General features: G+C 35.1%; 1 protein-coding gene across 3 annotated transcripts in view; it reads right to left on the bottom strand.

Annotated features, from left to right (window-relative positions):
• The window catches only part of LOC129949693 (CUGBP Elav-like family member 2), a 374661-nt gene that overhangs the window by 317757 nt on the left and 39546 nt on the right, over positions 1–17358 (bottom strand). For all 3 annotated transcript variants that reach the window (XM_056061290.1, XM_056061291.1, XM_056061292.1), the window contains exon 3: positions 4107–4189. In XM_056061290.1, coding sequence (XP_055917265.1) covers positions 4107–4189 — 83 coding nt within the window. The remainder of the gene's footprint in view (positions 1–4106; positions 4190–17358) is intronic.

Genomic DNA, 17358 nt, shown 5'->3' with positions numbered 1-17358 from the left:
GAGTCATGACACTCACTGGCAGCGTAGAATTGTCGGCGAACTGCCTAGCAAAGAGAATAGCTTTCTCTAAAGAGCTAACAAATAGAGTGTTATTGACAACGAGCGTAGGAACCAAAGAAGAGGAAGAATTCTTCATGTTTCTTACAAATGACCAAAAATTTGTACTGCCATTGGGACATTGCAGTATTTTTTGCCGTAACTTTTGGTCGTGTAAAAATTTGGTACGTCGAATATGGACGTTGCAGGCCTTTCTGGCTTGTTTGAACTCTTTCCGGCTTTCCTCAGTACGGTTGGCTTTATAGCAACGGAAAGTTTAATCTTTGGCTTTGGCTCTTTACAGCTCGCATCTAACCATGCGTTTTCCTAGGGTCTGATACTTTTAACCCTGTTCGGTATAAAAGTTCTTATTCCCAGGAGAATTCAACTTGTGATCATATCAGCGCTGGCGTCAACGTCACTATCGAAGAAACATAGTGACCAGTTAAAGATCTCTTAGGAGCTCGTTCTTTAACTAAACAATTTTGACACGAAAAATTTGCTGATATAACACAATGGTCAGATGTGCCTAGAGGAGATAGAAAACAACAAAAAAAAGACTCATTTTTTAACATGTTTTAATAAAACGAAACTAAAAAATAGAAATGTTGGTTACTAAAAATTCCAATATTCATGGAGATTGGTACAGCTGCTTAGAAAAACATTACTAATAAATTGTAAAAAGTCTCCAAAGAATAACAAGAGAGCACCAAATTTTTTTAATTTATTTTATTTTTAAGTTTTCAGGACTCAATACTTAAATTTCAAAATTTTAATTTTGAAGCTCTAGTTTTTTTTGTTTTCTTTATTTAGATACATTTATAGTATTTTACACAAAAAATTAATATAAAAATATATTTTGCGTATATTTTTTTGAAGGTAAAGCCGTCAACAATATTAAAGCCATTATTGCGAGAAGCGAATCGAACGTTCGACTGAAAGCGAACATTTTTGGAATCACTCACTTAGTGAACACCATTTCAATATTCAATTCAAAACTTATTTTTAAAAAGAGGCTGGGATGCGACCCACACTGATAACTCCCCATCCCGTCTGTTGATTTGTCTTGCTTAAAAGTTTATCTATATGTACTCGTATCAATTTTTACCAAATTTGCGTACTATTTTTTGTAGATTTTATTTTTGATGAAAAAACGGACTGTTGGATTTTTATATAAAAATTACTGAATATTGAAAACAATATTTTCTGTGAAATAAAATAAGTTAAACCAATATTTTTAATTTTTGTAAAGCTATTTGAGCCGAAAGTAAATTTTTACCAAGTTTTAGTATAGTTTTTTTTAGAGTTTTATTTTTTGTAAGAAAAACTGTCAATTCGAATTTTTTAAAAATTTTACCAAATGTTGAAAACAATATTTCATATAAGATACAATTATTTTGAAGCCAATATTTAAAATTTTTGAAAAGATATTTGAGGCGAAAATCAATTTTTACCAACTTTTATACATTTTTTTTTAGGTATTTATTTTTTTGTAAAAAAACAGTCAATTCGAGGTTTCTCAAAATTTTATCAAATGTCAAGAACATTATTTTTCACTACACAAAATTATTTAGGAGATGAAATCATATTCTTATTCTTCAAATTTTGGAGGTGACAAATTTTTTTTTTCAAGTTTTTTTTTTTGATTTATAAAAAAACCGTTAAATAGATTTTTTTCCAAAAATATACTTCTTTATATCACGTTGCAGTGTGCTAAACAAAATTTAATTCAAGTCTCTAGCGTTTTTGGTTAGTAAGATATTTAGGGTAACCAAAATTTTCACCTTTTTTTCAAACTGCTTTGGTAAAAAAACCAGCCACGCAATTTTTTTGAGAGCCCTTTCTGCATCTTTCTGCCTTATTATCTGTATAACAAAATTTATTTCAAATCGATATCTCTTATGGTTCTTGAGCTATGGACGACGAAAAAAACGTCGCGAACGTACGGACGTACGAACGTACGTACACACGCACGCAAATCTTTTATTTCGACTCTAGGGACCTTGAAACGTCGAGAAATGTCAAAATTTTCAATTTGACAAATCGGACCCATTACAATAACTTCCTATGGGAAGTTAAAAAACAAAAAACTAAAAAAATGTACTAGAAGTTCGTAAAAATTTATTTTTGACTCAAATATCTTTTCAAAGATTTCAAATTATTACTTCAAACCATTTTTGTCATATAAAAGATATCATTTTCGACATTTGGTAAGACAAATCTACAGTAATTTTTTATAAAAAAATAAAAACTTTAAAGAAACAATACTAAAAGTTGGTAAAAATTGATTTTCGACTCAAATATCTTTTCATACATTAGAAATATTGGCTTCAAAATAATTTAATTTTACAGAAAATATTGTTTTCGTCACTACGAAAATTTTGTATAAAAATCCAACACGCAATTTTTTCATAAAAAATTAGTAGGCAAATTTGGTAAAAATTGTGTGTGCTCTTTTTGCTCAATATAAATATTCGGCAGACGGCTCTGTCGTATAAACAACCTTATAATTATTTGTCTGTTTAATATTTAATTAAAACTCATTTATTAGATATCAAACAATAAACATATCTTTTATTTGGTACTCGATACTACATGCTCTAACACTGTGCTTGTAAGTTTTTTTCTATTGTACGTAGTTTTAATGAATAAAGATTTAAAGAAGATTTTTTATTATCTAATTAGTATTTTTTTATTTAGGAAAGAAAATCTTTTAATAAATGCTACTGAAATTGGTTTTCGACTAAAAGTTTTTTAACTATAGTAGATTTTGAAATCAAACTATGTTATCGTATGCAAAATGTTGTTGATAATTTTTAAATGTTTAAGAATAATGCAAATGACAATCCTTCAAACTTTTAAGCATGACAAATTGATAATCGGGATGGGAAGTTATCTGTGTGGACATCCCAGACTCTTTTTTTAATTGCTACAAAAATACATTTATACAAATGCAAATATATGTAGAATGTTCATCAACATTTAATTCCTAACTTCAAAACAATTGAATTATGTCAAAAGACTTCTTTCAAATTGGTTAATGACTTTAAAAATTTAAAATTCACTTTTAAATTACTTTCAAGACTTTATATAGTCAAAGAGACTACATTCAAAGGATTGTTGAGTCAACTGAGTTTTGCACGGACTTTAGGTCAAAGTCATACAAATAACTTCAAACTTTTATGTAAAAAGCCAAATCACCGTTGTTAATATTTAGTTGAAATTTTTAAATTATTAACCTTGATTAACTGACTGTAGTCAGATCGATTTTTAAACTTTTCCGTATAGGTAACTTTAAGAATAAAAAAAATCACAAATAAAATTGTATGCATTCTGAAAGAGAAACAATAAAACAACAGTTGTTGCCTGAAGTGGAGAATATTGATATTTTCAACATTTGAAAGTTTTTGAAACCACTGCCACTTCTAAACGCTATTTACATGACTTAAGTTATTTCATGATCTACAAAGTCTTTTTGAAAAACGTTTTTATTGCATTTATGGTGTTTATATATTAAATATATCTTATAAGTTTCATTCAAAAGGTTATTTATCTTAAATAAATAAAGTTTTATCTAAAAATTAACTGATATACATATATTCTGTTTAGGTGTACAAGCTTAAATCAAACATAGCTAATGGAACTATCAGACTTAATCTGACAAAAAATTACCGTCACTAAATTAAAAATGAGTCATTAGATTTTTTAATCTTAAGAAAAAATATACATGCATATAATAACATAAAAAATGTAGGTACTTGTCATGTAAACATTAAAAACGATTTTTATCTGCAGGGATATACAAATATTCGACGATACGGATATAACAATATAAAACAAACAAATAAAAAGATATAAAGACCATATAATAAAACATTCAAAAAGATGACAACTTAATTGTTTTGTTAAATTCAATTTTTGTCTTGTAAATATGTTTTAGACAGATAAGATTCTTTAAAATGTCAAGCTAAGACAATATAATGCAGGTATTTATTTTTATTTTAAACAAACAAACAATCCAGGTACAAGGAATCAAAAATTCAAATTTACAACAAAATAACACAACTTACCCCATTTAATGTTTTAATATTATGTAAGGCATCTTGAGCCTTAAGTGCAGCCTTTCTTGTATAGTACGTAACAAAACAGCACCCTGTAACACGAAAAAAGAGAAAAAAAGCAAACACATATAAAAAACGAACATAAACAAGACAGTTATTTAAAGATAAATATTTATTTAATTATTTTTTTTTTCTTTTGTTTTTTTGATAAAGTATATGAATATATAAGGTGCATGCATTTTTATTTTATTTGGTTAGATTATTATAATAGAACGTATTATGTATTTAACTTTTGGTTGCACAGACTTAGACAAAGAATTAAAAAAAAATTAAAAACAATTTAATGTTTAATAAATACACACATTCAATGCAAAGGACATACAAATAGAAACATTTCGGATGACAACAAAATTTATATTTAAGGTAAATAAGTACATTTTTATAAGAACATCGGTATCTGAAAAACTATTGTATTCGTTGAAAAGAAAATAACGCCGTAAGGTATGCAATATATTTTATAGCATTTATAAAAATGTATGGGGTGATTTTTGGATAATTTTTAACATAAGTCCAATACTGGAAAACAAATGTATGTCAGATCTTCTAGACACAATGTTCAAAGACCTCAACCCCCAAAAACTAACACTTTTTGTGATTGTTTTGTTCAAGTTGCCAGACTTGTCAAATATTTACATTTAGATCTTTTTTTTTGGGTTTGTTTATCCGTCACTGAAAATGTTAAGTAAATACAGGAAAAATAAGTGATTAGGAAATGTATTGACATTTAAAATTCAAAGTTAACTTTCAGACATACATACAAAATGAATCACCAACAATTTTGGAGATAATGAACTATAATTTTAAATGCATGATAAACTCTGAATAATTTTTGATTAAAAATCTTGTCTTTCAAAACAAAATCTCAATCCTTAATCTTAATTTTGTAATACATAATTTAATTTAATATTTAAGATGTACATAGTTTAAACTTATTTATGAATGATTTTTAAACATTTATCAGATTGGAAATTTTGCATTTTGACTTATAGGCGGCATTCAACACTTTAGACCGAAGAGCCTTATAATAAAGGAATATCGACTAAGTTCGGAAACATATTGTCTTGGACCGAGTTTACGACTTAAAAAGTTTTGCAGTAACCTTTGGAAGCATAGTATCTGAATAGTTTCTATAGTGGGTATTGGAGTGAGACAAGGTTTCTATCTAAGCCCTCTACTTTTTGCCTTGTTTATAGACAACTTCAAAGCAATTTTACAAGGAGGAGATCGGTTTTCATCCCTGACAAGAGTACTCGCACAAAGGAATGGTTTAGGGTTGTAAGTCACTAGGTCCTAGTTTTCAATGGACTGTTGCCCCACCAAATTTGTATTTTTTTATACTTTTATCGGGTTTCAGGGTTACAGCAGACCTTCTTACTAATGTTCGCAGATGTGATCGTTATTCTTGCAGAGTTAATTGAAGTATCCAATTACTGATAAATTGATTGTTCAAGTACTGTAAGGCGAAAAATGTTTAAATGCGACTTAGAGATATTGTGATTCACAGAACAGATGTTTGGTATGCAGAAAAATATTGTATTTTTAAAACAACGGCCAAAGCTGCAAAAATTTGAGGACACACACATTTAAATGAAGACGAGCAGATTTTCTGAAAATTGAAGCTATCTTTAAGACTATTTTAAAAATGAAGTGTAACTATGTACTTAAGGCAACTTAAATGTATGCTACACAATTGCTTTAGCAAAAAATATTGCTGGTGAATAGAAAAAAATGTCACGTTTCGAGTCGTGGTTTAATTTAACCCAGTACTGTCGACTCTCCGTTTCTTTTCAAGATAAATCTATTATTATTTATTTTCGAAATATCAATTAACAATTAAAATTGTTATTAATATGTGGAAAGAATAAGTAGCAGCAAAAGCTTTAGGATTATCGATTCAAACGTGTAAAAGCAAGTTCTTAAACCTAATTATTCTAGTATTGTAGTAGCTTGTTTTAAAAAAAAGCGGAAAGTTACTCTCCCTAAATTATAAACCTCAGGAGTGATATTCAAGAATCTTGCGACTTGTGCAACATTAGAAAAAACGAAAACCATATGTTTATTTTGTGGGTAGATGCCCTATGCTTGTAGAAATTAGGCGCAGTGTTTCTAGAAAGTGTTTATGAATGAGGATAAAAATTCCAATATTCTTAATGTGACCATTGAGTTACTGAACACTAATCTTCACATTTTTTTTTTAATAGATGTAATAAACAAATGTTGAAATTACAATTATTTAAATACTATTTTTTTTACACTTCAGAATTTTCAGAGAGGAGTAAGTTTATAGCAAGCTTTAACTACGATCAGACGCTCATCATAAGTGCTTGTGTTAGTTGGTCGTAAAAATAATACAATAACAGAACAAAAATAAGATGGAAACGTTTACAATAGGGCAGCACTGGTTCTAAAGTTCTAAGTTTTATAAAATGCTCATTCGACTTATGGACGCAGGTGATGAGTTCCGCCTCGGTAATTCAACTGCACACAAGATAGCAAATAAGGTGCATCAATTTCACCATTAATGAGTTGATGAAAAAACACTAAGTCATTATTAACACGCCTTTGATGGAGAGATTGCATTTGAAAATGTAGAATACGATGTTCATATGGATTCAGATCATAAGGATCATCCCAAGGAAGACACTTATGGGCAAGGCGAATGAAATTATGTTGAATTGATTCAATACGTTTTCTATCAATTTCGTAATAGGGAGGCCATACCAGTGAAGCATATTCAAGATGAGGACGAACATGGCAATTGTACAAAGAAAGAGTAACATAGGGATCATTGAACTCCTTCTAAGTTGGAACAGAAATGAACACCTAAAACTTTAAATGTGGAGACTCTACAGAGTTTTTGCTGTAATATACAATAGTCAAATACGCTACTGCTTAGTTTTTTTTAGGAAAAATTATCGTCTGGCATTTAAAAGGGTTGAATGAAAGGCTAATTTTCCCACAGCAAAATGGTAAACTATCAATGTCGGCTTGTAAAAGAATACGATCATGAGTGGACTTTATTAGTTTAAAAATCTTCATGTCGTCAGCAAAAATGAGAAGTTCACTTGAACGTAGACATGACGATACATCGTTAATAGACAGGATGGACAGAAAAGGGCCAAGATGGCTTCCCTGTGGAACACCAGATTCCAACAAAAGGTTCAGAATGAAAATTTCTAAATTTCATAGGATCTGTTTTCAAGGTATGATTTAATCTAACCTAAGAAAATGGTGGAAAACTAAGAGCTTTAAGTTTAAATAAAATAATTCCGTGTCTAAGTTGACCAAAAGCTTTGTCAACCTGCAAATGAGTTAGGCCATGTCATATAGTGAAAGATAAACAAAACTTTTGTAAATTTCATGAATTAAAATCATTTAAAAAACGATTTATATACCATAAGCTTGAAATTTCTCGCAGTACTTCCTTCCATAGCGATATTCGGTTTGCTTAAAAAACTGGAAAGCGGGTATATACACAAAAACTTGATAACAAAGTTCAACAAATGATTTAGAAGAATCCGTTTATGAGGACATCGATGAAGATGGTGTAATATCAGAAAGAGAAACTCAAGAGATTCCTCCGGAATCGTGGAGGAGGTGCGAGCCAATTTTTTTCGAGGTGGAGTTGTTCCTACCGGTGCGGTGTAACTCATGTCCTTTACAATATTTTTAATTCAATTTTTTTATTTATACTGTCAAACTATGTTAATAAACGAAAATAAACTTAATAAAGTTATATCTATTTAGTGGTCGTAAAAAAATCCTAAAAATAATTTAAAATACAGGCCGTCACATGGGATGACCTCCTTAATAATGCAGAAAAAAGTGGGCCATCTCAGTAAGAGGTTAATTGGTTATCCAATAGTTTTTCCATCTACGCTGGCAGATCTGATCTAAGTATAGAGCTTGGTTCTGGATATGATGTGATAAGGTTGTTGATGCCATAATATTTTAAAACCGATTGCAATCTTACAATCGAACACTTCTTCACATCTGTAGACTTGGCTTTGATGTTGCTCGATAAAAAATCATCAACTTCTAAACAATCTAATATATCTTTAGATTTTCTGAAAGAATGGAATTGGTTACTTATGTTGCAATGAGAAAAAAACTAGTTGTTTTGTTATCGACGAAACAAATTTGTGAAAAGGTCACTTCTGGTTCTCAAAATAAGCCCGCGAACTAAACCAAAGATGGAGACGATGTTTTTGATCAAATGGTTTATATTTATTATTATTATTATTGATGTTCAAATGGTAGACATGTGCATTCAAGAGGACACAAGCGTCCACAGGTTTTTTTTAAAACCAACCTCTGTCTATCAACTCCTACTCTCACCTCCACGTGGTGAACATCGGGCGCCTAGTACCTCAACTGGAGATTGGGTTCCAACCCCTTTGGAAAGTTGTTGGGGGCAGCAAACGAGAGAGGTGGGGAGAGGTGTTTCCACTAAGGCACCTCTCCTTATCCAGACGGCAGCGGAGGAATTCCCGAGATGGAATCAACAGTGGCGTCTACAGTTCCAGTAAGGTTGAACTACTTAGTGAACACCTTATAGGGCTTCTTCGACTTATTCGCAGCCCAGGCCTGTTAGGAGCGGTTCTATCCGGCTCCCCATCCTTGGAGTTATACTTAGGATCTGGCCCTCCAGGTTGGGGGTTGTGCGTCGGGGTGACTTCCTGGCCACTTAAAAGCTTTCAAAGTTGCAAAGCACCAACAAGCCTCGGATACGGACGGATTTACTGTTGACAACCAAAGCAAACGAATAAAGGACAACGAACTTCGGATATGCACGTGGAATGTTAGGTCCCTTAACAGACCACGTGCGGCCGAAGAATTAGCGGAGGCCCTAGAACGATATAAAGCAGATATCACCGCCATCCACGAAATACGATGGGATGGGCCGGGCAAAAAGAGGATGAACAACTGCGATATTTACTATGTTGACTGCTACCACGAAAACCAACAGCGCTTATTTGGATGCGGATTCGTCATTGGAGCCAGACTTAGGCAAGAAGTCTTGAGCTATAGGTGCATCAATGAGCACCTCATGACCATACGCATCAAGGCTAAATTCGGCAACATTAGCCTGTTATGCGCGCACGCCCCCACAGAAGAGAAAGACGACAACACCAAAGATATGTTCTTCGAGCTCTTAGACAAAACATATGAGCAGTGCCCTAGCTACGATATTAAAATAGTCCTTTGCGATTTTAATGCCAAGCTAGGAAGGGAAGACATCTTTGGTGGAATAATCGGGAAGAACAGCCTGCACGACAACACTTCGGACAATAGATTCAGGCTCATAGATTTTGCTACGGGGCGAAACGTCATGGTAGCCAGTACGCGTTTTCCACACCTCAACATCCACAAAGGAACTTGAACTTCTCCAGATCAATCTACCGTCAACCAGATTGACCATATTGCAATCGACGCCAGACACGCTTCCAGCATTATGGATGTACGAACTTTCCGAGGAGCTAACATCGACTCGGACCACTACCTTGTTGTCGCCAGGGTAGCACTTCGGATTTCCAGACCCAAGGCAAAACAGGGAGGTGCTGGGAGAAGATACAACGTCGAACGGCTACAATCGCCAGAGATCGCCAAATCCTTTTCCGACCGAATGACAAGTAACCTCTCTGGAAGTTCTCTGCCGCCAACACAATGTATCGAAAACCAGTGGCAACATTGCCAAGATGCAATCAGAGAAGCCGCCTCTGATGTGCTGGGTTTCAAACAGCCACCAACAAGGAACGCCTGGTTTGATGAGGAATGTCGGCAGGCAAATGCAGCCAAACAAAAGGCACGCAAAGCGGCGCGGCGCTGCATAAAAGGACGAGAGCTGCTCGTGAGCTCTATGAGCAGAAGAGGCGAGAGGAACGCCGACTTTTCAGAAGGAAAAAGAGAGGGCATGAGAAGCGTGCGGTCGAAGATGTTGAGAGGTATAAAAGCAGGAATGAGGTTCTAAAGTTTTATGAACAGGTGCAACGAAATTCACAGGTACATAAACCGAAGGCTGCAAAGACGAAAGTGGAAACATCATAGTGGAACCGCAGTCAATGCTGAGGATATGGAAGGACCACTTCTGCAGACTACATAACGGCGACGAAGAACTGAATTCCGCTGTCAGGCAGGACGATCCATTCGATAAAGACGACGAAAGCCAACAATCCCGTCCTCCCGACTTAGACGAAGTAAAGATTGCCATATCTTAGCTGAAGTCTAATAAAGCCGCTGGAGCAGATGGCTTGAATGCCGAGCTCTTTAAAGCAGCTGGAGATAAGTTGGTTAGGAGCATGCACCAACTTATCTGTAAGATATGGTCGGAAGAAAACATGCCCGATGAATGGAACCTCAGTATTGTTTTCCCGATCCTGAAAAAAGGAGACCCTCTAAACTGCAACAACTATAGAGGATTCAGTCTACTTTACATCGCCTATAAAATGTTCTCTGCCATAATATGTGAACGTCTAAAGCCCATCGTCAACAACCTGATAGGTCCTTATCAGTGGGGTTTTAGACCAGGAAAGTCCACAGTTGATCAAATATTCACATTACGGCAGATCCTGGAAAAAACTCAAGAGCACCAAATCGACACCCACCATTTTACCTCGATTTCAAGGCCGCATATGACAGCATCTACAGGGACGAGCTGTATAGAGCCATATCTAGTTTTGGCATCCCTGCCAAACTCGTCCGTTTGTGCAGGATGACCATGGAGAAGTCACGCTGCTCCATAAAGGTTGGAAACAACTTAACAGAACCTTTTGATGTCAAAAAAGGTTTTAGACAAGGTGATGCGCTGTCATGCGATTTTTTTAACATCGTGCTTGAAAGAATAGTGCAGAGCTCACACGTCAACACAAGATGCACTATCTTTCAAAAGTCTGTCCAATTACTAGCATATGCTGATGACATTGACATAATCGGAAGAACTCAGCGTGATGTCAATGGGGCTTTTGTGAATATTGAGGCAGAAGCGGCAAAAATGGGTTTAACGGTCAATGAGGGCAAAACTCTTGCTAACCTCTGTTTTTTTGGCAATTGAGTGGTAAAGTCCTCTCTCGAGGGACCAAAGTGTTGCTATATAAGACCCTTATCATCCCCCTCCTGCTATACGGTGCAGAAGCATGGACCATGACAAAAGCGGATGAAAGCACCTTGGGTCGCTTCGAGAGAAAAGTTCTTCGTGTGATCTACGGTCCCGTATGTATCGAAGGGGAGTTTAGGAGAAGATGGAACGACGAACTGTACGGGCTGTACAGCGACGTAGACTTAGCCAGAAGAGCAAAAGTCCAACGACTAAGATGGCTGGGTCACGTAGAGCGCATGGAAACCAATGGTCCGGCCCGGAAAGTCTTCGAATCAACACCCACAGGACAGCGCAGTAGAGGAAGACCGCGGATCAGGTGGCGCGCACAAGTGGAAGGTGACCTCACCCAACTTGGAGCGCGAAACTGGAGACATCTAGCTAGGGACCGAGCTAGATGGAGAAGTTTGTTGGGTGAGGGTTTCGAAATATGCTGTTACCAGACAAATAGCATTTGCGTCAATTGTCAGGTGGAACTATTGGAAAAAATACATCTTTTTTTTGGGTTGTATTGTAATTGTGTTTTTCTGTGTTTTATAAATAAACACAAAATTAATAGAAAATTGTTTTTTATCTCACAGAGATAAAAATAAAAACCAATAAGTTTGCTCTGGGAATACATTTTCAACATTTTAAATAAAGAAGAATTAAAAGAAAGTGTTTTCTAAACCTCATCTGATAAAATTAGGTTAGATCTTCAAATAGTTTTATATAATTTATTAAAGCTTTTCAAACTATTGAAGTTAAAGATTGTTTGAGGTGATACTTTTCTTTACTTGAAGGTTTTTTTTTAAGTTAACAACAAAATATTAATTTAAATTGAAAATACCAAATTTAAATTTATTTCCTAATAAAAATGCTCGCCAACTTGCGGAAAACCTGCTCTGCCTTCCTATATACTCTTTAAAGATATTGCTATACCTATACCTATATAAAATTTATCTCTTTCCGTTATTTTCATTAATCTTTCAACATATTCCCCAAGAGGAATATAAATATTATTTCACTCCGTCATAAAACAGCTACTTAAATGCATTTCACACCTGAATTATTATAACCATAACAGTCTGGGTTCTGTGAGCGTTTTATTAATATTCCCTTCATCGCATATTTCGAAGCAATAAACTACAATTTTACGCAATCGAAGTCTCCCACCTCGCCGTGTTTTTTGAACATTATACAATACAAAGGACGACTCAACCTTACCTATATAAGTTCATACCTATGTATATGACTATACAAACCTACTTTGCTCTCAATTTCATGCTTATTTACGTAATTGCTCACTTCGAAAAGACATAATGTTTCATTCCTTAAAGCCCACTACTCTTATGAGTCTGATGTATATACCCTCTCTGTTGTTGAATTGGTAAACTTCGGATCGGAGTTGGATGCCCTCAAACCATGGGACATCAGTGAACAAAAAAAAAAAAAGTGAAAACCTTAACACAATATAATACTTACCGTTACTGACATTTATTAAAAGAACACACTCAAAGGCATATAATACAAAAACATTAAAACTCCCTAAAAGTATAGGTAAGGAATAGAGTTATGTACAAATTGTAATGGCCGTTTCCATTCCCAACGCGATCCTTAGCCCGTTTGTCCTTTCGTGTGTTTCGTGTAAGTATGGTACAGGTCTCAACCCCAACTACTGCTGATATATCTGACGATGCGACGCACGTGGGGGGTCAATTCATCGTCATAGTCATGTCCTTCATACCTACCGAACCCCTCACTCCCTCATCCCCCTTAAGTCCAGCAGTCAATCTTTACTGACTGTTTCCTTTTATTGTCAAGCTTCGGCCATTAAGAACGTTCGCAGCATACGGGTGAAGGATGGGGGATGAAGTGGGGCTAATAAATGAATAACAATAATACGTTTCTGTGTGTTGTGTTATTATACATAAACATATTATTAAACAGGTCGAAGTTTTCGTATTGTTATTGTTATTGCTTCGCTTCGACGTATTGAATAGAGCGACTACAGGACACTTCCAAAAAAAAAACGAACGAGGAGAAAGAGTATCCTGACTATATGGGTATAAGAATGCCACCCTTCTATAACCTCTATAACGACTCTCAAGGAATTCAACCCAAACCCAATGCCCTCTTTATTATGGTAGCAGGATCAGGACTCTCGATGGCGGCATGACGTTGCGTTGGGGAGGAAGTGAAACTCAACTGAAAATGCGAAGGATTATGTAATTACGAACGGAAAATTTATTCGAATCGAGCGAAATGGGACAATTATCCCAAAAAGTTCAATGGGTGCCATAAATTTTCATTGTTTTCATGTTTATGTGAATAAGTGTGTATATGTATGTGTGTGCGTTCCTGCGTTATTAGTATTGAGACATTTTTGGAAATTTGTCCTCCATTGATAGAAGAAAAGTAAGGAAGTACCTGAAACACCTTATGTACATTGTTATTGAACAAATTAAAGTTCAATTCTTCAACCTATATAAGCAAACTTTCAAGTTGGTTAACACTAGAGTTAACACAAACTTATAAGTTGAGAGACATTTGTCATCAGTATTTGATATCTCAACTGTAGAATTGACGTTTAAAACATAAGCTACTTGGGTTTTTAAAAATTTCACTGAGAGGACATTTTTGACGGTTAGAGATTTGTCGACATTTGAGCTTATTCTGCGCGATCATTTAAAGAACTCTGGTAGTTTTTGTAATTGGTCATAATTTTCTTCACTGTGTAACTTGTTTCAGTGCAAAGCAAACTACTCCTTATCAACTCCAAGAGCAACATTTTCGTTCGCTTTGAAATACGAAATCGGAAGATAAAAAAAGGGTCGTCCTTTTCGAGTCAGAACCGTGGACACATTTTATATTTATGGTGTTCTTCACCTTCGCTTCCGGAAGTTTTAAATAATTGATAATTTTTCCAATACCAATTTTTCCAATAATTTTATTTCAAATATATTTTTATTTAAACCGAAATCGAGAATAATTTTTGACAGAATATGTAACAAAATTTAATTTGGTAGAAAGCTATCAAGTTTGCTTTCTTAACTTCTAATATTTTCGGATGTTGAGCAAATTAGAAGTTGATCAACTAGAGAGTTGATATACTGAAAAGTTGAGACTGTCGACTTTGAGTGAAGAAAAACAAAATCACAAATTGATAATACAAATTCTCAAATTAAGTGTAGTTACAAAATTAGCTCTTAAGAGATTCTTTAAATCTAGAGGTGTAAGCTTAAATAATCATTGAGAGAGTCTAAACACCCATTGAAAAGTAAGGGACTTAGAATTATTCAGTTTGAGCTCAAAGATGTGGCAAATACATTTACGGATTTTCGCTATCACCGTAAAACAAACTGGGACCGATATAGGGAGGTACTAATACAACTGCTTGATCACAACCTTTTTAAAAACTATTCCAGTAAAGATGAACTAGACCTTTCTGTGAATCATCTCAACGAAGCCTTTAATGAATCAATAAGAACTTCATGCCTTGTAACCATTTTAAAGGGTAAAAAGAACCCTGATTGGTGGCGTAAAGAACTAGAACCATTCAGAAAGAGCTGTCGCAAACTCTTCAATTGATTTAAGTACACTAGATCTCCTTCTACTGGAACTTATACAAACAAGATCTTAAGCAATATAAAAAAGAATTAAGGAAGATTAAAAGGTCTTCTTGGGGAAACCTTAAGACTCAGGAAAATTCTCTCAAAAATTCCAACAACATCCAGTGCTTTAAAGACAGAAGCAGGCACGTGGACTATCACAGATGAAGAATCTCTTAATCTGTTATTAGACACCCACTTTCCAGGTAGCTCTAACATACTCAAAGACTTAACAAGTGGTTTAGTTGATCTAATAACGCGGGAAAAACTGCAATGGGCCATAGACACCTTGATCCATATAATTCTCCAGGACCAGATGGAATCATTCCGGCCGAACTACAAAAATGCTCAGACATGATCATTCCACCATTGGAAATCAATCTAACAAGCTGTTTAGGGTTGAGATATATTCCCAAAACCTGGAAAATGGCAAAAGTAGTCTTCATTTCTAAAGCAGGGAAACCCTCACACGTTAACCCTAAAGATCTACGACCAATCAGCCTATCATCCTTCCTTCTTAAAACCTTGGACAGATTGATTGAAATTTATATCAGACATAACTTAAGACCATGTCTCATAAGGGAAAATCAGTAGAATCAGCACTTCACTCGCTGATATGTATTGTTGAATATTCCCTGGAATACAAAAAATATAACTTAGTAGCGTTCCTAGATATTGAAGGAGCTTTCAACAAGATTAGTTACCAGGTGATCACAACAGCAATGGATAAGCTAAAATTAGAGAAATCACTCATAGATCTTATAAGTCTCATGCTCAAAAGCAGGACAATAACTTCTCGAATGAGAAGTTTTACTACCACCAGATCGATGAATCGAGGTCCTTTCGCCTCTTTTATGGAACATGGTAGTAAACGACCTACTTACATCATTGGAAGCAGAGGGTTTCAAGGTGATGACGTTGCAATATCTGTATCTGGGAAGAACCCCAAGTTCTCTCGGAACTCCTACAAAATGCCTTAAATAGGCTAACAAAATGGGCTAAGCAATGTGGCTTGGACGTCAATCCACATAATACGTAATTAATACTCTTTTCGAGAAGATATAAAATTCCTCAGATTAGCCCACCCAAGATTAAAGGAATACCATTAAGCTTTTGCAACCAAGCTAAATATTTCGGCCTCATTTTAGACAAACAACTAAATTGGAAGGCAAATATTAATGAAAGAGTTAAAAAGGCCACTATAGCGCTTTTTACTTGTAAAAAGGCCATAGGATCAAAATGGGGCTTCTCCCCAAAAATAACCCACTGGCTATAAACTTCGGTAATCAGACCAATACTCATTTATGGAGCTGTTGTATGGTGGACCGCACTGGACAAGATGGTAAATCTAAATATGCTCCAGTGGTCAGCAGGTATGTGCATCACAGGAGCACTTCGCCCAACACCAACCGCAGCACTGGAAGAGCTTTTAAACCTAACACCTCTTGACATCTTCTCCAAAATGGTGGCAGCCAACTCATGTGTGAGGCTTAGAGCCACCTCTCAATGGAACAGTAACAATACTGGACATACCTACTACAATTCTAGACAGTTTCAGATCTATCCCAGATCGCTTAGACTATACCACCCCAAAAATGGTATTCGGTAAAAGCTTTCATGTGTCCATCCCTTCAAGATCCTCCTGGGAAGAAGAGAGACTCCGGTACACTTCTATACAGATGGTTCAAATCCCGATCACGGAGTTGGAAGTGGTATCTATTCGCATTAACTGAATCTCAGTCTATCATATAGACTTCCCAATCAATGTAGTGTATTCCAGGACGAAGTAATGGCTATTAAAGAAGCACTATTCTGGCTCAAAGAAAACGGTATATCTTGCAAGGATATACGAATCTTCTCGGACATCCAAGCCGCTCTTAAGTCTATCGCATCTGTGTCCACAAACTCGCAAATAGTCCACGATTGTCGGTCATCTCTGAATGAGATGACTTAACAGTTTAATATTCACCTCATTTGCAAAGCCGATAAGCTCGCCAAAAACGGAACACTTCTGCCTAATGTTAGATAAAAACATAACATAGGAACACCATTTGCTACATACAAATATTTTCTCAAACAATATGCTCTAGAATCAACAAATGCTAGAGGGGCACAAACTACCACCTGCCTAGCAACCAAGCAAATATGGCCAAGCATAGACTTAAAACGGTCAAAAGGCTTGATATCCCTGAGCAGACAAAGTATAAGCTCTACAATTGGACTAATAACAGGACACTGCCTAATAGGAAGACTTGCTCTGAGGCTAGGGGTCTACAAAAATGACTTTTGTAAAAGCTGCATGGACGAGGAGGAAGAGGATACAGTCCAACACCTTCAAAATGTCACAAAATGTCTCTCTAACTTTATTAAAAGTACAAAATGGTTTGTTTAAGTTCATTACTCTCCCATGAATAACCTCATTAGTGGTATCACAATAGACCCTTGAGGTCTAGGTGCGTCAATGACATCTGGACAGCCACTCCAACCTAACCTAACCTAGAATCGGAGTGTATCTTCT

Source organism: Eupeodes corollae, chromosome 3 (genome assembly GCF_945859685.1).
Source record: "Eupeodes corollae chromosome 3, idEupCoro1.1, whole genome shotgun sequence".
Classification (NCBI taxonomy): domain Eukaryota; kingdom Metazoa; phylum Arthropoda; class Insecta; order Diptera; family Syrphidae; genus Eupeodes; species Eupeodes corollae.
This window is presented reverse-complemented; position numbering and strand designations above follow the sequence as displayed.